The following is a 21266-nucleotide window of genomic DNA, read 5'->3' on the forward strand; positions in this document are numbered from 1 at the left end:
TGTGTGTGTGTGTGTGTGTAAATTTAGGAACACAAAAGAGCAAACATCCAGGACTCAGAAAATGAAGCTAAATTTTTCAAGACCTTTTCAATCCTGAAATTCTCTAAAGGAGTTTTACTTAAATTTTGGAGTTAAAAAGAAATAATAATAATAGATGCACATTAAAGAGAAAAAAACACAGAAATGGAAAAAGGTGAAAAAGCCTCGTAGTCCCACTGTTAGAACAAAACTGTTGTCTTCACGGTGTTTCCTTCTGGTCCACTTTCAGAGGATTTGGGGCCACATGATTTGTCACGCTACACGTACAAGTTTGCCCTGGCATCTTTGCTCTCGGTGCATGAAGAAGTTATGACTGAATTCTAGCAGAGGGCTGGCAGCAGATCCTCAGTTGGAGGGTCCCTGTGCTGCAAAGGCACATTCTGATGGAGACGGGAGAGCGAGGGGACCACCAGGGCCTCGGGTGTCGATGGAAAGTCAGATTATCCATTTATTCGCCTCAGATTATTCACCTTTTCAGATCCGTTACTGGAGGCATCTACAATTGGCCCAGAGGAGGCACCAGGACCTCCCTGGCTGTCCCTGGCCCAAGAGGGTCCCCCAGGGCCCTGGGACTTCCTCCTGGGGGTCTGGCCTGGGTACTCTGTCTCTCAGCCCAGAGTGTTACATGTTGCTTCCCCCCGGGGCTGGATCCAGCCGTATCTCCAGGGGCCTGAGCCTTCTGCCTTCTGGGACCCTTGCCAGCTGGCAGCTTGGGCTGAGCCGATGCCTTCCGAAAGGCCCAGAGCTGTTGGAGGAGCTGACTCTTCCCCGTGCAGTCCCTGTGACACAAGAGAAGCAACCTGCATCAGCACCCAGTGGAGCCAACCTCCCAATGCTTTGCCACCGAAACAGGACACAGAGGAAAAGCAGAGTGCTTCCGGAGCGTGTGCCTGGTTCTCAAAGACACTGGAAGGTCAGGATTGCGGCCTTCCAGCCCTCGCGCGTCAGCATGTTAAAGGCTTCTGGGAGGAAACCTGTGTGACACTTCTCAACCCAAGTTTGTTTTCCCTCTTTAATCCTATAATGCCTAGCTACACGCCATACGCCACACTGGGGAAATGCCGCTTTAGACTCTGACGTTCCCAAAGGATAGGATCTTCAGGCTCTGTAATTCCAAAAACGATGGAGACCGCCAGAGCATATAATGCAAATTCACCCCACAACCACGGGGTGGCCTCCACATGTCAGAGACCTGAACCTTCCCTGAATTTGACATTTCACTTAACTGACTCAAGCCTTTTCTTTCTGGCTGACAGCCACCACTTTATTCCATCCCTTCACTTTCATTGCCATCACTAGTAGGGAACAAATCAAGTTGGGCGGCAATTTTTCAGGAAGAAAACGTAATCCCTTCTCAAGACCGAGCTAAGCATCCTTGGGGATGTCTGGAGAACAGGCCAGGCCAGGTGTTGCTGGGCTACCCTGCCCGCCTCCCAGACCCGCCCCCCAGACCCGCTCACACCCTCCTGTGCTAACCCTGTGGGTGCCAGACAGCTGAAAGCACCGATGTTAACCTGCGGGCAGGGGCTTGCTGCTGAGGCCCAGGTGAGCATCTCAGGCTGCGGGAGCCCCCCTGGGGTTCCCCTGTGGTTACCGTAGCCTGGCTGGGCCCTGCTGGTCTCACCGAGCTGCTGTCTCCTCTTCCCCCTCCTCCTCGCTGTCAGAGGAGCTGGAGCTGCAGCTGGAGTGGGAGCTGGAGCGGGAGCTGGAGTGGGAGCTGGAGCGGGAGCTGCAGCTGCGGGGAGAGGCAAGGTGGGTTCCTCTGGACATAACCAGCCCACTCCAGCCAGGTGTGGTTCCCACTAGGGACTTGGAGCACCCAGGTCTCCCTGGTGACCCAGGGCAGGAGGATGGGCAGGCCGGCCAAAGGCCAGCCAGCTGAAACCAAAGGGCCACTGCAAGTGGTGGAGGGACGCAGCCAGGGCCAGGTACCCCAGCCTAGGCTAAGTCTGCTTAGGACTCCACCAGGAAAAGATAACTCTTGGCCCCAGCTTCCTCCCAACCTGCGGGGAGAGCCTGCTGCTGGGACCCAGTGGGACTGTGGGCCAGGCTCAGTTCTTGGCTAAAAGCACTTCTCAAGTGAGCAGTGCCCCCAGGACCTGCCTGTCCAAGTCCCCCTTCCTCCTGAGGCCAACGTGGCAACCCAAAGCAGCAGGTTTGTGGCAGGACTGTCACTGCTCCCTGTACCTTTCCGAGGGCCCCTGGTCTGATGGCTTTGTCGGCCGCAGGTCAATGAAGATGGTGGGAGGCCCTGCTGGGCTCCTTAGCTGTGTGTCCATGGCCAGCGCCTGGAAGCCCAGCTCCCTGGAAGCGCATCTGGGGTGAGAGGAGCGGGGTGGCTGAGTCACTTCCCGGTAACCACTGTGTGACCCGTGCACCACCAGCTGGGTGCCCCCGTGCAGGACACTGAGGCAGGTCCTGAGAACAGCCCTCAAGATGTAGGCCAGCGCTGTCCAATAGAACTTGCCATGATGATTAAATGTTTTGTATCTGCACTTTGCAGTACGGCAGACACTTGCCAGAAGTAGCTATTTAAATTTACATTTAAGCTAATTAAAATTAAATTAGAAATTCAGCTCCTCAGCTGCACTAGCCACACGTAGCCAATGGCCACTGACTGGAAAGTGCAGTGTCCTTTCTACTGGACACTTGGGTTGTCAGGGACAGACGCCCACTCCAACTAGTTCGGGCGAGAAAGGGAATTACTGGCTTTCAGATTCCTAAAAAGGGTGGACAACCAGAGTGTGGGAAGAGTCAGGGTACAGCTGGGCCTTAACGGACCCCAGGGCCCTGTCCCCACCTCTGCCTACCCTCCACTCCAGCTTCAGCCTTTCTCACCACAGCTGGCCTGGCTGGGGTCAGATGCCCAGGGCTGGCCCAATCAATGGTGGCCAGAGGGGCAGGGTCCTCCTCTGGGGAGGCCTTGTGGATGGTGAAAGGAGGATTCCCATGGGGTAGGGAAAGAGCAGGTGCTTTGGGGCTTGAGTCCCAGCTCTGCCACTTATGTCCTGGGCAAGGCAACCTCTCTGAGCCTCAGTTTCCCTGTTTGTAAAATGGGGGTAATGGTAACACCTACCTGATCATTTTCTTGAGATGAAAGAGAAATACACATCAAGTGCCCCACCCATAAATCAAGGCCCAATAAATGCTGAGAGAAGCCAGTTCTAGAGAGGACAGGGGCCATGCGTGGTCCTACCTGCTTCTGGCCTCCTGCGGCTTGATGTCCTGGGGCATGTCAGAAGGCACCCTCCAGGCAGAGGAAAAGGCTCTGGACTGCGTGGCACACAGGAGGGTGAGTTGTTCCATGAGCCTGTCCTGGGTGCTCGGCTTGGCGTGGTCTGTGGGGAGGGGGGAGGCAGCTTAGTGGGGACGCAGTCCCCTTTGACTCACAGCAGCCTGAGCCTCAGGACCCCTTGTGTGGACATGCCTGGGCTTGTGCTCGGAGAAGTGCTGGGGGCCAGTGGAGGCCCAGCCCACCCTCTGCCGCTCACAGCTTTTGTGCTGCCCCCTCCAGCTCAGCAGGGCGAGGGGTGCTGTCTTCTTGAGCAGGGAGCTGTGTGTGAGCCCAGGAAGCAGGGGTGACGTCCTGTTAACAGTGTAGTCCCCGTTCTCACTCCGGTCCCACTTGTCAGAGGGAACCATCAATAACAGTTCTGCGTATTTGCTTTTCTTTTTTTTTTTAAAGTAGCAACGGGATCATCCTCTACAGATTTTTTTTTTTTTTACTGAATATATTTTACATTTTTCTGTGTTGAGAGAAATGAATAGATAGATAGATGATAGATTCCATTTGTTGAGCTGCAGAGAATTCTCTGGTAGACTGATTAGCTAGACTCCTACTGAATATTGAATGTGGTTTGCTTCCAGTTTTTCACAAGTATGAACAATGTTGCAATGAACATCTGTGAGGGTGTGTTTAGGACAGACTTTAGAAGTGGAATGAATAGCTTAATCAAAGGCTTATGTGCCTTTAAATGGAGAACAGATTCCGCCACATTGCCCGCCAAAAGGGGGCACCAACAACAGCCCCCTGGCCCTGCCCCAACTTGTAGGAGAGTGAGTTTCTCCGTATCCTGCTCTAAGGGGTTAAATTCCAAACAAAACCCTTTTTAAAATAGCACCAGGGGCCCTTGGCCACAAAGGAGCCTTTGCTCTGGAACTGGAGGCCAGAACCCTCACAGTTCCTTTGCCTCAGACCTGCCTCCACTCACCTTTGTGGGCCAGAGTGGCCGGGAGGGGACAGGGAACTTTTTTACGAAACTGCCCAGAGTGAGGCCACAAGTGCAATTAAGGAGTCATCCCTGGCTTTGTTTGGTAAACGTGGAGGCAGTGGAAACAGGATTCTGTTTAGGAGCGGGCTGAAGGGGTACCAAATGCAGGATTACTTTTGTCCCAGAAAGAAAGAGACGCAGGTCTGAGGAGGTGGGGGGGAAGAAAAGGCAGGGACCCTGTCTGAAGGGCTTCCTCTCATATCCCCAAGGCCTGGTCCACCCCGGGAACGTAGCAGGCCGTCACATATGTAATGGATGAATGAACGACTGTCAGTGAGTGAATGGATGGGTGGATAAAATCTTGCATCCTGGGTGTGCAGGACGGCGAGGGCTGAGCAGCAGAGAGGCACAGCAGATGTGGCGAGCTGCTGGGCTGACTGTGCCCAGCCCATTGCCCTATTTTATTGGGAGGCCCTGGAAGGAGCCACTTGTGGGTATGCACTTGGGCCCCAGCGTTCAAGGTCAGACCTCGGCCCTGGAGGCGGTCCGCTGCCCACCACGTGGCTCCAGAAGCGCCATCTCCCGGGTCCTCTTCTCGCCCTGTCAGACTTTGAAGGACTTGATCCAAATCCCACTCTTCAAGTTGCTGAAATAAGTAAAGTGGTGATTATGAGGCTGCTGTGGGGTTCCAGGGACAGGAGCGCCAGATTTCACAGCTGCCGTGACCCACACAGGCAGTTCTGGGATGTCTTGGGCAGAAACCAGGGCTGAGATGAGGCAGCTCGCTCACCCACCCCCACTCACCCACCCCGTGTGGGTTGCAGAATGAACTCCCTCCGTGAAGGCTGGTGAGGCCACCTACCTTCCTACGCAATACTTTTATTTCTGGCACAAAGACGTTGTCTGACTTGGAGGAAACTCAGTGTCATATTAAAACTATTTAGGTTCATGCAGGTTTAGAATGTTGGGAGGTTAAAACGTTTTGCTCTTTTAAGAAACAGATTGTTCCAGGCAGGTGAAGGACTGGAGGGCTTGGAAGAGGGATGTGGAGGCGGTGGTATGATGAGGGGGGAGGACGTTAATCAGGAATTACTGTGTCTTGTATATGGCCTTGCAGCTCCTTGTAGCCCCATAGGGGAATGAAGATAAAGGGGTTCAAGGAAAGAATGGAATTGATAGGATGGAATTGGTGAAAGTGACCTCCATGTACACCTTGATGCCAGTTTTCTCTAAGTTGTTAAGAAAATTTGTCAAATAAGGCATAAAAGAGTTTTGTGATGTTTTAGTGTCATGTGGGAGCATCTTCCAAGGAGCCCATCTTTCTAGGGGAGGGTTGGCGTGCACAGTTGACCAGGGCTCACCTGTTTGACAGCTTCGTAAAACTGAGAAGTGTGACGATTTTCTTTTCCGTCCATTGGAGCAGCTAACCCCAAAGGTACCAGTTCTGTTGCCCTGTAGGTGCTGACCTGTTGTACTTGATGTAGCAATTTAATCTCTGCGTTCCTTCCCCCCTCCCCACCCCACCATGTACAAAATCCCAGTTTCTCATAATCTCTTTGAACCGGCTTTGTCATCCTGCTGGTTCCCTCGTTAATGAGCTAAATACAGGGGCTCACCGTTTGTATGAGAACAAGGGCTTGATTTGAGATTACGCTTTGTCAAATCTTACCTATCTCTATATCTTCATGATCATGCTTGGGATTAGTATTATTTTTTCTTTTTTTAAAGAAGGCTGGGGTCTCCTTGCTCTTCCTTGTTCACTTTAACTCTGAAGATGGTCTGTCGGATAGGTAGGACTGCCTGCCTGATGGTGGGCCTGGTGCCATGGGCCTAAGGTTGTTGCTATAGACTGAATCTCTTTGTCCCTCCAAATTCATGTGTTGAAATCCTAACCCCCAATGTGATGGTATTTGGAGGTGATTAGGTCATGAGGGTGGAACTCTCATGAATGGGATTAGTGCCCTTAAAAAGGAGACCCCAGAGAGCTCCCTCACCCCTTACAAATGAACCAGGAAGCATGCTCTCACCAGACACCAAATGTGATGGAGCCTTGACCTTGGACTTCCAGCCTCCAGACTGTGAAAAATGAATTTCTGTTGTTTAAGCCCCCCAGTCTATGGGATTTTTGTTACCGTGGCCCAAAGAGACTAAGACAGGTGTAGTGGGCCAGCCCTCGAGTTGGCCTGGGGAGGACCATCGCCCCGGGGAAGGCTGGGCTAGGGGGACGCCTACCTGGAGGGAGAGCAAGGTCAGTCCCCGCTGGGGCCCCTCCGGCAGCGTTTCTGCAGCATCACAGGGCATCTCCTTCACTCCACTCAGGTCTTGGCAGGCTGGGTCCTGGGCATCCCAGGTGACTTTGTGAAGTATGTCTTTCTCGATCATCTTCCTTCTCTCCCTCTGGAGGGCTCTGTGGTTTGCAGAGTCTGAGCCCTCCTGGGCCCATGAGGCAGCACCTGGGGGCTCTGTCTGCAGGCCTCCTTCCTGAGGGGACAGAGTGGCCTCTCCCTGTGGCCCCTGGCAAGGACTCTGTGATGTACTGGTGTTGAAGGCTGTGCCCCCATCGTCATCCTGCCACGTGGGGGTCTCCACAGGCATCCTGAGAAGAGAGCTGCTCTCATCACAGCTCTGCAAAGGCCTGCCAGGGGCCCTTCCTTCCAGAGAGGCTGACTCCTGGGCCTGGGGCCCAGCGTTCCACTCTCCCCAGGGTTCCCCGGCGGATTCCACAGGCACTACAGCTGGCTACGGGGGAAACAAGCGTCCTCGGTTAGCAGCCTCAAAACATACCTCGGGGAGTTTTTGTGTGCGGTAAGATGTGTAGAGAACATAAAATCTGCCATGTGAACCATTTAAGTGTACAGTTCAGTGGCATTGAGTGTATTCATAATGTTGTGCAGCCGTCACCACTGTCTATTTACAAAGCTTTTTCATCACCCTGAACACAAACTCTGTACCTCCCCACCCCCAGCCCCTGGTAAACGCTCATCTACTTCTTGTCTCTATGGGTTCGCCTATTTCATAGGCACGGAATCACACAGTATTCGTCTCTTGTGTCCTTCCATTTAGCTTAGTGTTTCCAAGGTTCACCCATGTTGCGGCATGTGTTAGAACTGCATTCCTTTTCATGGATGAATAATATTCTGTTGTATGGATGGTCCTCCTGTGTTTAACCACTCTGTCTGTTGATGGATACTCAGGTTGTTCCCCCCTTTTGGCCATTGTGAACAGGCACACAGCAGTTAAGAAGTGGACAAGATGAGACCCAGGCCCCTTTGTCTCCAGAGTGAGCCCATGGCCTCAACCCCTGTGAGTTGGTACAGACTTTCCCATCCCAGGTTAAAAAATAATTGTCCAGAAGAGTTGCCGAGGTAAGTGTAGAGATGAAGAAAACACAAAATAAAGTGACATGGACATGGTTCCAACTGAACTAATCAGGGGACTTGGCAGCCCTGGCAATTCTCCTGTTTGAGGTTATTTCAGATATATTTCTAGGCATGGCTGAGGGCGTGGGTGATTTCTGTCATGGTGCTGGGAGGGGACACGCCCTGGCTCTGTAAGATGACCCTGTGTCAGTGCTTGCACTCAGAACTGCAGAGTCTCGGCATGTACCCACTCCGTCCAAATACCAAACTCCAGCATGGCTTCTGGCAGCGTAAGCCTGTGCCCCTAGGATTACCCCAGCGCCCCATTAAAATGCCTGCCTGAGAAAGCTCCATGCTGCCAGAATTTATTATTTGTTCTAGCCAACACCTGATGATAGGCCCCTGACCTCCCTTTCTTAGAGCACTTACTAAAAAGGTCTTATAATTGTGAATATGTGTCTCTTACAACCCAGAAGCATCTGTCACTGACCTGAGAGCCATTCCCTTGAAATGTACTCATCAGGAAGGACAGGGCCTCTGCCTCCCTTCTCTGTGGGAGGATAGGCTCCTGCCTCCCACACCTGCCAGGTAGCAGACACACCTGGCCTAATTGCAGCTTCACTGACTGGCTCTTTGTGATTTTTCACTTTTCTGACTCCACTGAGCCCTCCTCACCCCCTCCCTCAGTCTTCCTTTGAAACACCCGTCACCTCTGCACAAATCAGACGGAGCTCAGCTCTTTCCCCTGCTGTCAGTAGTTACGGAATAAAATCTCCTTCCACTGCTTTAACTAAGCATCAAACCATTAAATTTAGATTTAAGAGTTCTTGGTCTTACCTGGGACCCTGGGAAATGGGGAGACAAGAGGATGGAAAATTCCCTCTGACATTTGGCAATGACCGCAACTACGATACTTAATTACTGAGCATTCTGTGCCATTTGCTAATTGTTTTCTGTATTCATCTTACCTCCCCAGCGAGGGGCACCTCTTACCTCTGAATCCCCACTGTTGCCCTTATTCAATCAACAAATGTTTAGGGAGGGCAGGATTCTGTGAGAAGCCAGATAGTGCTGAAGCCAGCTGGGTTAAGGGAGGCATTTATGACAACAAATTGTGACAATGGTCAGACAGTTCAGGTGGAAATAGGACAGCTGGGAGGTGTGTGTGTGTGCGCGCGTGTGTGCGTGTGTGTGTGGTGAGGGGTCAAAGGGAAGAGCAGGGGGCAAAATCAGATAGAAAATCTAGTCCCCACCCCCAGCTCTAAGTGTTCTGGGCTCCTGGGATCATGATGTGCACAAGGCCATTAGATATTTGGTGTCTAAACTCCTTGGGTTATACCTGGAGAAAGGCTTGGGTGTGCAGAGATGCTATACCAGAGGCTTTAACCTCTTTAGACCCACATTGCTGTTAGAGTCCAGTGAGGGCCATGGACACCCAGACCCACACCCACACCCTATTGTGCTTAAAGGGTCCTGGCTTCATGGATCCCTGGATCCTGCATTCCACAGACCTCAGGAGGAGACCCAGAGGAAGTGACCCAGGCCCCGTCAGGGTCTTCGGCCAGTTCTTCTGACAAGTCTGGAATCAGGGCGGTTTGATTTCGCTGGAAGATGAACAGCTCCTCTTCCTCGCAGTTTGACTGTGGACAAATGAGAGTTCGTTCTCTGGATTATGTGGCAGCAGGCAGGGCCAGGTGTGCCTCAGCTTCCACCCACCCTCCCTGCCCTGCTGCTCTCCAGCTGTCTGGGAAGACCAGTTCTCTTCCGAAGGGACTCGCCATGGCTGGTTCCTGCCGCTGACTTAGAAATGGGCTTGGCAGCACCACCTGGTGAAGGTGAGATCCAGGGCGCCCAGTTCTGCACGTACCTGCCACCCCTAAGACTTTGCGTACAGCAGGTGCTCACTTAGTGCCTGGCACTGAATGAAGAGAGCAGTGAGGTGACAGCTGAAAGAGCAGAGTCTGGGCCTCCCTGTCCTCTGCAACAGGGAACCTTGGCGCTTCACTTACATGACATTGAGCTGATAAGCTCCAAAGCGGTCCTTGATCAGCATGATGTTTGTCACGGGAAGAAAGTGCATTGGGGGCCTAGGAAGATGTAGGAAGAAGGTGCTTGCTTACCGAGGAGGAATCTGAGTCCAGAGATGGGAGCTGCTCCTTGACGGCCTCAAGGATGGCGTCCCAGGGATTGGGCAGTAAGGGCCCCACATCTTTGTCATGGGATGCCATGGGATGCTTCTCAGCGTGCCATCATCCAAGGAACCTTGCAGAGGACATGGAGTGAGGTGAGAGGGTCCAGGAGCAAAGGGTCAAGAGCTCAGGGGGCTGCCTTTTCAAAACATATACCATCCCTTGCCTTGGGGTATGAAAACGGATTGGTAGACCACCCACCCCTTCTTCCTTCTAGTCTGCAGGTTCCTGTTACTGAGGGCCAGGCACTGTGCCCTGCATTGTGTGTGTGTGTGTGTGCAAGTGTGTATGTGTGTGTAGTGCAGTATGGAGCCTGCAGATGTATGTACATAGGGATATTTTATGATAATATATAGATATATCTATTGATATATAATAGGTACTTGATGTGTAGGTATATGGATGATATACAGAATGATACATGTGTATGACATACAGATATTTGTAAACTATGTATATCCCATACAGCAGACACTATTATTATCTACATTTTATAGGCTCAGAGAGATTATATCATTAGTAAAGACAAAGACAGAATTTGTATCAAAGTCAGAGGGGATTTCAAGCCCCACTACTCTTTTTTTTTTTTTTTTTTTTGCGGTACGTGGGCCTCTCACTGTTGTGGCCTCTCCTGTTGTGGAGCACAGGCTCCGGACGCGCAGGCTCAGAGGCCATGGCTCACGGGCCTAGCCGCTCCGCGGCATGTGGGATCTTCCCAGACCTGGACACGAACCCGTGTCCCCTGCATCGGCAGGCGGACTCTCAACCACTGCGCCACCAGGGAAGCCCCAAGCCCCACTACTCTTTACTGCCCCCTTACAAAGTAACAGACTAGAGACATTTTGGGGTCCCGCGGACACTTTTTTTGGAGTTGACACTCAAATTAACCCCTTATACCCAGGCACTTAGGCAACACGTCCCAGAGTCTAACAGAAGGCCCAGTCCCTCAGGGGTCAAGGGGGCTTAGAAATGTGGGGTGATGGTACTTCAGAGCCAGTGTCTGGAGAGTACTTGCAGCCTGAGAGCCCTCTGTAACCATAAAATGGGAAAAGAACACTCCTGCCCCAGCCCTGGTTCCCATCAGGAAAGCAGCAGGTGAGTGGGGGCTTCTTACTTCTGTGCTCACAGGAGTGGAGCAGGAGCTTGGTGCACCTGACCTGGGAACAGCAGAGTGGGGACATATCTGGTATATACATCACGGGATGTTCTCCGGCTGCAGAGCAGATCAGAGGGCAACAGGATCACCCGGGTGAAGGGGACTACCAGAGACCCTAAGTTCTCCAGGAGGACAAGGCAATAGGAGAGGAAAAGGCATTACAGGCTGCGGGGAAGAGCACGTAAGAGCTCAGAGGAGTGAAAAGTGCCCAACATGTGGGGGAAGAAGTTTTCAGTTGCTGAAATATACGGTGCAAACGGACAAGATCGTGAAGGGTCCTGAATGCCAAGTTGAGGAGCTTGGCTCACCCAGCAGACGAGGTTTACGGTAAACGCTGCACGGAACAGCAGCTCCCTCCGAATTCTGACTGCCTCCACGTCCGTTTCTTTTTTTTAAATTAATTAATTTATTATTATTATTATTTTGCGGTACGCGGGCCTCTCACTGTTGTGCCCTCTCCTGTTGCGGAGCACAGGCTCCGGACGCGCAGGCTCAGCGGCCATGGCTCACGGGCCTAGCCACTCCGCGGCATGGGGGATCTTTCCAGACCGGGGCACGAACCCGCATCCCCTGCATCGGCAGGCGGACTCTCAACCACTGCGCCACCAGGGAAGCCCCCCACGTCCGTTTCTTGGCTGCAGCCCGTTAGCCCCGCCCAATGCTCCGACCCCCACCCCCTCCTGCCGCCGGTCAGCCGGTTGTTATGACAACTAGACGCCAAAGTCCTCTTGGGTCAGGCTTTTTTTTTTTTTTCTTTCTGGGTCAGGCTTTTAAATTCTAAAGGTCGGAAACAGGAAACCCATCGTGCGTCCTCCCACCGATCCCCAGCTCGTTTCCCCAGCCCTCACCCCGTCCAACTCCCAACATTTATCTCCGCAGCTGCGGCAAGCCCGAGGCCGTTCACCTCGGCCTCAGCCTCCCCGCCTGGCGCGGTCCAGACAGGGATATAAACAGGCTCCAGCGCGTCCCTCCGGTCGTGTTCTCCCCTTTGGGCCGCAGCGCAATTACTGAGGCTGTCGCTGCCTTCGGAATCCCCGCTCAGCAGTCTTACATTAGGGCACTGCCAACTCCTTCCCACCCCCCGCTCTTCTTTCGGGACTTGGCGCGTCCTGTCTCTCCTGAAACACGATTGGTTTCCCTGGCTAGCGGAGGGGCGGGGTAGGGCGAATATCCCCTGCTCATTGGCTGCCGCCGACGTCACACAGCGAGCCGGGCGAGCTGACCGGAAGGTCCGGGTGCGGGACGGACGAATTCCACAGCGCCCGGGGGACCCGCGAGCGTCCCGGCGTGCCCCGCGCCTCTCGCAACCACTTCCGGGGCGGGAGCGGGGCCGCTGGGTCCGCGCGCTGTGGCGGCGGCCGGCGCGGACGGACCCCTGACGGGCGCGGCCGAGGGAGCGCGGCGGCAAGGGGGCAGGTGTAGGCGGCGGCGGCGGCAGCAGCCCCAGGGCTGCCCGCGGCCCGAGGCCCAGCGCAGGTAGGCTCCGCGGCGTCCCTGCCCCGCCTGGTGTCCTCACCTGCTGCGCACTCTCGGGGCGTCCCAGCAGTGCCGCTGGCTCGCCGCTTGAGTTTATGACTCCGAGCGTCCGCTTTGCCGGTGGGGAGCGGGGACGATAAAGCCACGTGCGGTGTAGGGTTACTGGGAGGAGGTGTGAGTGCTTGGGTAGTTCCCTAGGTTACCCTCCCCAGGGCCTGAGAACCAGGTTGGGATACCCGGGGCCAGCGGAAGGCCCACGCCCCGGGGCGGGACGCGGTGCCCGGCGGCTTTCACAGACCTCCTCCCTGTGGATGCCACGGTCAGCAGCAACGTCATTTTTTTTGTTATTGTTGTTAATTTTTTTGTTTTTTTATTTTGCTTTAAAAGTAACGAATACGAAAAAAAAATAAAAGTAACGAATACTTAGCATTTTACAGAATGGACAGAACACAAAGGTAAAAGGAAAATCAAAGGGTTGCGTTCCTAATGCTACTTCCTGGAAATAAATCCTGGAAGCGATATGCAGAAGATTTTCTACAAGTATACGTGATGTATGTGTGAATACAATTTTGTTTGTAAGGAATACCCCATCATCGTAGAGCATCTGGTATGCGGCAGGGTGATAAAGGAAGTAATAGTATTGGGTTGGCCAAAACGTTCTTTTGGGCTTTAAGTAAAAATAAAAGACACATTTTTCATTTTCACCAAGAACTTTATTGAACAACGTATTCAGTGTTTCGTTCTACTACCTTCTGCCATTTTTCAGGTAGCTTCATAATTCCATCTTCCCAAAACTTTTTATCTTTTGAGCAAAAACTGTTCCAGATGCCTTTTAGTCTTCCAGGGGATTGAAATTTTTTCCCATTATGAGAATTTTGTAAAGACTGAAATAAATAGAAATCTGAAGATGCGATGTCTGGTGAATATGGTGGATGAATCAGAACTTCCTAGCCAAGCTGTAACAGTTTTTGCCTGGTCATCAAAGAAACACATGGTCGTGTGGTATCCTGATAGAAGATTATGCGTTTTCTGTTGACTGATTCTAGACGCTTTTCGTAGAGTGCTGCTTTCAGTTGGTCTAATTGGGAGCAGAGCTTGTAGGAATTAATCGTTTGGTTTTCCAGAAGGAGCTCAAATAGAGGACTCCCTTCCAATCCCACCATATACACAACATCACCTTATTTGGATGAAGACCGGCCTTTGGTGTGGTTGGTGGTGGTTCATTTCGCTTGCCCCACGATCTCTTCCGTTCCACATTATTGTACAGTGTCCAGTTTTCATCGCCTGTCACAATTTGTTTTATTATTTTTTATTTTGTAAAATTATTTATTTATTTTTGGCTGCATCAGGTCTTAGTTGTGGCATGGGGGATCTTTCGTTGTGGCACGTGGGCTCTGTAGTTGCATCATGTGGGCTCTTTAGTTGTGGTGCACGGGCTTTGTTGCCCTGTGCGGCATGTGGGATCTTAGTTCCCGGACCAGGGATGGAACCTGCGTCTCCTGCATTGGAAGGCAGATTCTCAACCACTGGACCACCAGGGAAGTCCCCACAATTTGTTTTAAAAATGGAACGTTTTAGTTATGTTTAAGTAGAGAATCACATGTGGAAATACAGTCAAGAAGCTTTTTTTCGCTTAACTTATGTGGAACATCAAAGCAATTAACATAACCAAGCTGGTGCAAATGATTTTCAGTGCTTGATTTGGATATTTTGAGTATGTCGGCTATCTCCCATGTGGTATAACGTTGATCATTCTCAATTAATGTCTTAATTTGATCACCATCAACTTCAACTGGTCTACCTGACCTTGGAGCATCATCCAGTGAGAAATCTCCAGCACGGAACTTCTCAAACCACTTTTGACATGTTCGATCAGTCACAGCACCTTTTCCATACACTGCAGCGTTTCGGTTGTGTTTTTACCTTTCTTGAAATAATAAAGCATGCTGAAAATGTTGCTTTTTTGTCTTCCATCTTCATTAAAATGGCTACACAAAAATTCACCAATTTTGATAAGTGTTTTTTTTTTTTTTTTTTTTTTTTGCTGTACGCGGGCCTCTCACTGCTGTGTCCTCTCCCGTTGCGGAGCACAGGCTCCGGACGCGCAGGCTCAGCGGCCATGGCTCACAGGCCCAGCCGCACCGCGGCATGTGGGATCCTCCCGCATCGGGGCACGAACCCGTGTCCCCTGCATCGGCAGGCAGACTCTCAACCACTGCGCCACCAGGGAAGCAGGGTAACTTTTTTTTTAATGAACGCTGATATGGCAGCTGTCACAATACAATCTAACAAAATTGTTTCAAATGAAGTTAAAGACAACTAAACGCTACTACAGCCATCTTATGGAAGAAAACCAGTGAACATTTTGGCCAACCCAATAGCTTTATGGTCTGTTGGCATCCGAGTTCTCCCTCCATGGGCTCCTGGTGGAGTGGGGGTCTGATTCTGATTGACCCTCAGCATTCTGGAGGGTGTCAGACAGGTGAGCCTCCAATAAAAGGAGAGAGAACATGGGTCCCACCCTGGAAGAGGCATTTGGAGTAGAAGAAACACACCCAAAGAAGGCTTGAGGGGTGTATTGAAAGGAGTGCTGAACTGACACTCAGCTTATTTGGATTCTTATCCAGGCTCTGTGACGTGGACTGTTCAGCTTGGGGGTTCCCACCTGAAAATTGAGAGAGCTGATTGTTCTCAGGCCCTGCCAGTGTGGACAGGTGGTTCCAGGAAGCAGGGCTTTGCTCTGAACTTTGTTACACTTACTCTGGCCAAGGGCCGACAGATTCTTTGTCCCCCAAATTGGTGGCTTGTTTGTTGTTTGGCCATCTTGGCTCTATCTCATGCTTGGAAGCATTTGTTAGTAGAGATTGACGTGCTAATGGCATCTGTGAACCGCTATGCTACCTTTAGGCCATCTGAACTGGAAGTGGTTTTGTTTTCTCCTCTTCCTTTTCTACACCTTGGTCTTTGTTCTTTCCCACCCAGAGTAGAACAGGAGACAGTTGTTACTCCTGGACTAAGGGTTCTACTAGGAAGCTGATGACTTGGGCTTGATGGGTTAGGATTCCTAGAATGAAGGGCTCTTCATCCTGCTGTTGTCCCATCTTGGGGAAAGTGTCACCCAACAAATTAAGCAGTCTATCCCATTCCCCCTCGTCTCTCCCACATTCAAGGGATGCATAGGTAGATTCCTAGTCAGTTAACACTGGTCACATCCTGGTTTCTGTGTTGGGGCTTTCTTTCCATTTGTTTCAAAATTTGTTTTTAAAATTTATATACAGTAAATTTACTCATTTTGGTGTACAGGTTTATGAGTTTTGATAAATGTATAGAGTCATATGTCCATCAATCAAGATACAGAACAGGGGCTTCCCTGGTGGCGCAGTGGTTGAGAGTCCACCTGCCGATGCAGGGGACACGGGTTCGTGCCCTGGTCTGGGAAGATCCCACGTGCTGCGGAGCGGCTGGGCCTGTGGGCCATGGCCGCTGGGCCTGCGCGTCCAGAGCCTGTGCTCTGCAACGGGAGAGGCCACAACAGTGAGAGGCCCACGTACCGCACACACACATGCAAAAAAAGAGAACAAGTCCATCATCCCCAAATTCCCTCTTGCAGTCCCTTTGTGGGCCCCCCACCCCTAACCCTTATTACCACTGATCTATCCTCCTTTAGTTTTATCCTTTTTTAATCCTTTTTTTTAATTAAAAAAAAATTTTAAACGCATGCACTTGTATTGTTTATTTATTTACTTATTTTGACCACACTGCATGGCATGCGGGATCTTAGTTCCCCGACCAGGGATCGAACCCGCGCCCCCTGCATTGGAAGCATGGAGTCCTAACCACTGGACCGCCAGGGAAGTCCCCCCTAGAAAGTCCTGTAAATGGAATCATACAGTAGGCAGCGTTTTGAGTCTGGCTTACATAATGCGTTTGAGGTTCATTCATGTGTTGTGTGTATCACCTGTTTATTTCTTCTGCTTATGGCTGAGTAGTGTTCCATTGTGTGGATGTACCACTGTTTGTCCATTCTGCCATGTGTTTTATTATTATTATTTTTTTTTGCGGTACGCGGATCTCTCACTGCTGTGGCCTCACATTGCGGAGCACAGGCTCCGGACACGCAGGCTCAGTGGCCACGGCTCACGGGCCCAGCCGCTCTGCGGCATGTGGGATCTTCCAGGACCGGGGCATGAACCCATGTCCCCTGCATCGGCAGGCGGACTCTCAACCACTGCGCCACCAGGGAAGCCCTCTGCCATGTGTTTTTAACCGCAGTCCTTGGAAATATCATGTCCCCATTAAACAGTAAGGAACTAGAGGTTGGAGATGCTAAGTAGCAGAGCTAAATTTTGATCTAATTCCAAGTCCAGGGCTCTTTATTTTTTTTAATTTTACGTATTTATTTTTGGCTGCGTTGGGTCTTCCCCCCTGCATGCGGGCCCCTCCTAGCTGCGGTGAGTGGGGCCCACTCCCCGCCGCAGTGTACGGGTCTCCCACCGTGTTGGAGCCCCCCCTCCTGCTGCGGAGCATGGGCTCCAGGCACGTGGGCCTCAGCAGCTGTGGCACGCAGGCCCAGCAGTTGTGGCCCACGGGCTCCAGAGCGCAGGTTCACAGGCTCAGTTGCTCCGCAGCATGCGGGGTCCTCCCAGACCAGGGATTGAGCCTGTGTCCCCCACATTCGCAGGTGGACTCTCAACCACTGCGCCACCAGGGAAGCCCCAGTGTTCTTTTTCACCACATCTGAGAGCTGATTTGGTCCACTGACCTAATTACCATTTCTCTGCTTCCCATCCAAGAGGTTGTCAGGCTCCTTGAGTTCCCTTTCTAGAATGTGGGACCTGGGGGTTGATAAAGGAAAACATATGCCACAGTTTATGACACAATATGTGCTCCTCTTTTCTGTCTAGTGACAGGCTCACCAGTACTAGCATGATGGAGCTGCCCGAACCATACAATTTTTTTTTCTTTTTGGCTGCGCTGCAGGGCTTGCGGGATCTTAGGTCCCTGACCAGGGATCGAACCTAGGCCCCCTGCATTGGGAGCGTGGAAACTTAACTGCTGGACCACCAGGGAATTCCCGCATACGATATTTATTGAAAGGAAGTTGTCTGGTCAGTCCCAGGAGTTGGGTACATTGGGCAGCAGTCTGTCAGGGCAGTGACTTAGCCACCTGCTGTGGGCAGGCGTGTGACCATGCCGTTTCACTCCATGTAGCTACCAGAAAGGAAGGACCTAACGACCCCAGTGCCTCCCTCCAAGCGATGTCGGAGCTCAGCGATGAAGCCAGCGAGCCGGAGCTGCTGAACCGCAGCTTGTCCATGTGGCATGGGCTGGGTGCGCAGGTCAGCCGGGAGGAGCTGGCCGTCCCCTTGGATCTTCACACAGCTGCTTCCATTGGCCAGTATGAAGTGGTGAAGGAATGTGTGCAGCGGTAAGAGATCTTGGGAAATGTTCCTTCCTCTTGGATTTTTGAGCTCCATGGTTCAGCTCTCAGGTGGAGCCATTAGGGAGCTAGCGGGGGCCTCGCCTGCAGCTGTAGACATTTAATCCTTGGGTGGATCAACTGCTGCTTCTCTTGGGCTGTTGTCAGGGATGATTTATGCTGGACGCCAATAAGGAAGGCAGTTTTGATTCCGAGGAAGAAAAAGGCAGCTTAAACTTTTTTCATAGGCTTAGAAATTGTTCGTTTCAGGCTTACTTTAACCAGAGTAATTTTATGGTTTTCACTAATTGCAGAAATGCTCAAACAAAACAAAAATAAAGATTGAAAGCAACGCCCTATGGCCTTGTTTCCCCAGAAGCTTCATTTTAATCCCTCCTGCCGCCCTCTCCCCTTTAGCTTCTGCCATAGAGGAGGAGGTGGGGTTATCCCCACCTGGAGGATTGCACCTTACTCACTGCCCACATGCCGTTTTCACTGATCTTATGTGCATGTTAGGTCCCCCTAAACAGCACTGCTTCTTAGCGCCTTCTTGTTTGAAGTACTGTTTGATACTCAATGTAATTTTTGGAAAGGGATCCATCTTCTCATCTCTTCCCACTTTGTCCGCCACACTTTGTGCTCACCGTTATCATCTCATTGATAACTTAGAGAAACAACCTATGTCCATACCTACCTGGGCCTTTTCCAGTTCCAGCTTGGGGAGTTAAAGCAGAGCCTCGTGGAAGCCCCGTTTCTGGCTCCCAGGTCGTAGCCATCACTTATGAGCATCTGGCCAGTTGGTACTCCTGTACCGGGCGGATGCGCAGGCAGCACATCTCCCGACAGGGTCACCGCGACCCCACCTATAGTTCTGCTCATTTAACATTCACAGGCTTTTAAGCCTTCGGGTGTGCTGTTAAAATGAACAGTCCAGAATGGCTCTAGGAAGTGTTTGTGTTCTGATTGGGTTGTGACTCCTGCTGAGACAGAGGCTGGTGCACAGTAAACACACACTGGGGACCTGAGGGGGATTTGGAGGGGTCAGAAGGGAGGATTCGGCTGAAGGGGGTTGCCAGAGCCTCAGGGCCGCTCTGCCAAGGGGTGGGGGTGGGGGTGCCTCCCTGTCCACGTGGGACGGCGTGTGGTGAGAATGGGCTGGTCTCCAGGCGGCTCTCCCAGCCAGTGGCTACCCCTGCATTCCTGGGAACAGGACCTGGGAAATGGCTGCCTGGGTCCAAAGCCAGGGTCAGTAAAATGTGCTGGTGAATGGAAACTAATTGTCTGGTGTAGCTTAGTGTGTGTACCTAGGAGAGGCACGAACTGCATGGGTCGACTGTCACTTGGTACCTCCAGTGGAGGCAAGGATTGTGGAGGAGGAAAGACTGGGGCGTGAAACAGGCAGGATGCTCCTGGAAGTGGGTCTTACTTCCATCCCCCGACCCCAAACTCTGGGTTGGGAAGCCTGCATTGTTTTTCCTGTGGGAAACACTTTTCCAGAGTTGTAATGGAAATCAGTGAGAAAGACAGGATTCTTTTGTCACGGATTTTTCCAAGAATGTTTCTGTAGGGTGGGACGACAAGGGAGAAATGTCCACTGTCTGAGTCCCCTCCTCTTTCCTCTCCCCTCGGTTTTGGACTAGCAGACTGGTCTGTTGGCGGGAGGTAGTCAAGGCTCCAGGTCAGGGTTTCTCGGCCTCGGCACTACTGACAACCTGGGCCAGTTCGTTCTTTGTTGTGAGGGGCGTCCTGTGCACTGTAAGATGTTGAGCAGCATCCCTGGCCTCCACCCACTGGATGCCAGTAGCTTTTCCCTCCCCAGTTGTGACAACCAAAAATGTCTCCAGACTTTGGCAACTGTCCCCTGGGGGAAAAATCTCCAGTGGTTGAGAACCATCTATGTAGCTGGTGGTAGCAAAAAAGAGAATTGCTGGCCTTAGGGTAGGAGGAGGGTGCAGATGAGAACGAAAAATCAGAGGAGGGAGGCAACCTTGAGGGAGTTTGCAAAGGCAGCTGTCCGGCAAGTGTAGTCACTCCCCCCACTCCCCACCAGTGCCGTCCAGGGTGGCATATGATTCTGCTTCCTCTCAGCACTTCCTGCTCTTTCTCTTGGCCTGGCCTGGCCACTGGCTTTGGTAAACCCCACCTATGAGATGGCTGGCGTGTCTAGCATGTCTTGCATTTGTTTAGGAGAGAGTTAGATTTGAATAAGAAGAATGGTGGTGGCTGGACCCCGCTGATGTATGCCTCCTACATTGGACACGATACCATCGTGCACCTGCTGCTCGAGGCGGGGGTGAGTGTGAATGTGCCGACCCCAGAAGGGCAGACTCCGCTGATGCTGGCTTCCAGCTGTGGCAACGAGAGCATCGCCTATTTCCTCCTCCAGGTGAGCTACGAGGGCCTCAGGCCAGAAACCTGAGGGGCCCCCGGCCGCTCTGCAGAGACGTGAACCACTGCAGGCCCCTGTGTGCGTGCGTGTGCTCGGGTAATCACTTCGATTCTTTCAGCGTGATGGCTTGGAGGGCACCCACCCTGCGCAGAGGAGATGCGGCCTTAACGAGCATTCTGTGTTCTCTTGAAGCAAGGTGCTGAGCTAGAAATGAAGGACATTCAAGGCTGGACTGCCCTCTTCCATTGCACCAGTGCTGGGCACCAGCAGATGGTCAAGTTCCTTTTGGACAGTGGAGCGAACGCCAATGTGAGGTGATTACGAGGTCTTAAGTGGCCGCAGGAGGGGGGTGGTCATGTCTGACTCCGAATAGGGCAACTGGGGAGGCAGCTAGAGGCTGGAGTGCAGGGAGCCCCTGCCTTGGTTTGACAGGCTCAAGACAAAGGGACGGAGGGGACAGTCCTGCCTAGGCGTGGAGGCATGGGGATCGTCCTAGCTTTCTCATGCATCTGTCAGGTGGCATTGTGTGCAAAATTTTAAGTTCTCTGTGCCTTATTTCCTTTATCCGAAAACAGGATGGCAATGCCCATGTCATAGAACTGTTAGAAGAATTACATGTTCTGTCATATAACAGGGGCCTAACATAGTGTGTGGCACTGAATTGACATGCATTAAATGCTAAACCCCTTTAGCTTTCTTGCCTTCTGTATATATCAGGTGAGGTGATACTTTGAGAACAGTCATGAGTTTTAAATATAAGCTGGAAGTAGGGTTGTTGTCTAAAGCATGTCACCATGATAATCCTCTTTCAACCCAGCATTCACCTGACACTGCGCACCCTGGCTGCTGTCAGCCATTGTAACACACTGTAGGTTTACAGGCCACTAAGAAAGAAAAAAAATGCTCCTAATTAAAATGCATTTCATTTATTGATATTCTGACTTCAGCGATGCTAAAATGTGAAAACTGTGTGTCCTCGAACGGATGAAAACCAGTGGTTAGCTTGCTTCCTGTCTTCTAGCCCAGGT

The 21266-nt window shown here is 51.7% G+C and overlaps 2 protein-coding genes across 8 annotated transcripts in view; one reads left to right on the forward strand and one right to left on the reverse strand.

Moving 5' to 3' along the window:
- Positions 1-132: 132 nt before the first annotated feature.
- DNAAF8 (dynein axonemal assembly factor 8) lies at positions 133-13254 on the reverse strand. Of its 4 annotated transcripts, none has more exons than XM_082643659.1 (9): positions 12471-13254; positions 9730-9871; positions 9121-9249; positions 6483-6989; positions 4779-4896; positions 3236-3377; positions 2227-2355; positions 1664-1774; positions 133-818 (listed from the first exon to the last, which is right to left on the reverse strand). In XM_082643659.1, exons 2-9 carry the CDS (start codon positions 9835-9837, stop codon positions 536-538), a joined length of 1527 nt encoding a protein of 508 aa, XP_082499785.1. In that variant the 5' UTR covers positions 9838-9871; positions 12471-13254; the 3' UTR covers positions 133-535. The 4 variants fall into 4 exon arrangements, with proteins under 4 accessions (XP_082499785.1, XP_082499784.1, XP_082499786.1 ...); XM_082643658.1 differs by lacking the exon at positions 12471-13254 and adding an exon at positions 11803-12019; XM_082643660.1 differs by lacking the exons at positions 1664-1774; positions 12471-13254 and adding an exon at positions 11803-12019.
- Positions 12285-21266, forward strand: part of ANKS3 (ankyrin repeat and sterile alpha motif domain containing 3) — a 29847-nt gene continuing 20865 nt past the window's right edge. For all 4 annotated transcript variants that reach the window (XM_082643654.1, XM_082643655.1, XM_082643656.1 and 1 more), the window contains exons 1-4: positions 12285-12430; positions 17642-17858; positions 20037-20235; positions 20431-20552. In XM_082643654.1, coding sequence (XP_082499780.1) covers positions 17689-17858; positions 20037-20235; positions 20431-20552 — 491 coding nt within the window. In that variant the 5' untranslated portion in view covers positions 12285-12430; positions 17642-17688. The remainder of the gene's footprint in view (positions 12431-17641; positions 17859-20036; positions 20236-20430; positions 20553-21266) is intronic.

Source organism: Mesoplodon mirus (genome assembly GCF_964341445.2).
Source record: "Mesoplodon mirus genome assembly, chromosome: 15".
Taxonomy (NCBI): domain Eukaryota; kingdom Metazoa; phylum Chordata; class Mammalia; order Artiodactyla; family Ziphiidae; genus Mesoplodon; species Mesoplodon mirus.

Excerpts from the sequence above, each read along its gene's own strand:
- DNAAF8 (XM_082643659.1), bottom strand. The coding sequence starts at position 9,837 with ATGGCATCCCATGACAAAGATGTGGGGCCCTTACTGCCCAATCCCTGG. Across the intron at positions 4,897-6,482 it reads TGACCTTGCTCTCCCTCCAG|CAACTTGAAGAGTGGGATTT; the intron begins GTAGGCGTCCCC and ends TACTTATTTCAG. Across the intron at positions 819-1,663 it reads GAAGAGGAGACAGCAGCTCG|GGACTGCACGGGGAAGAGTC; the intron begins GTGAGACCAGCA and ends CTTGTGTCACAG.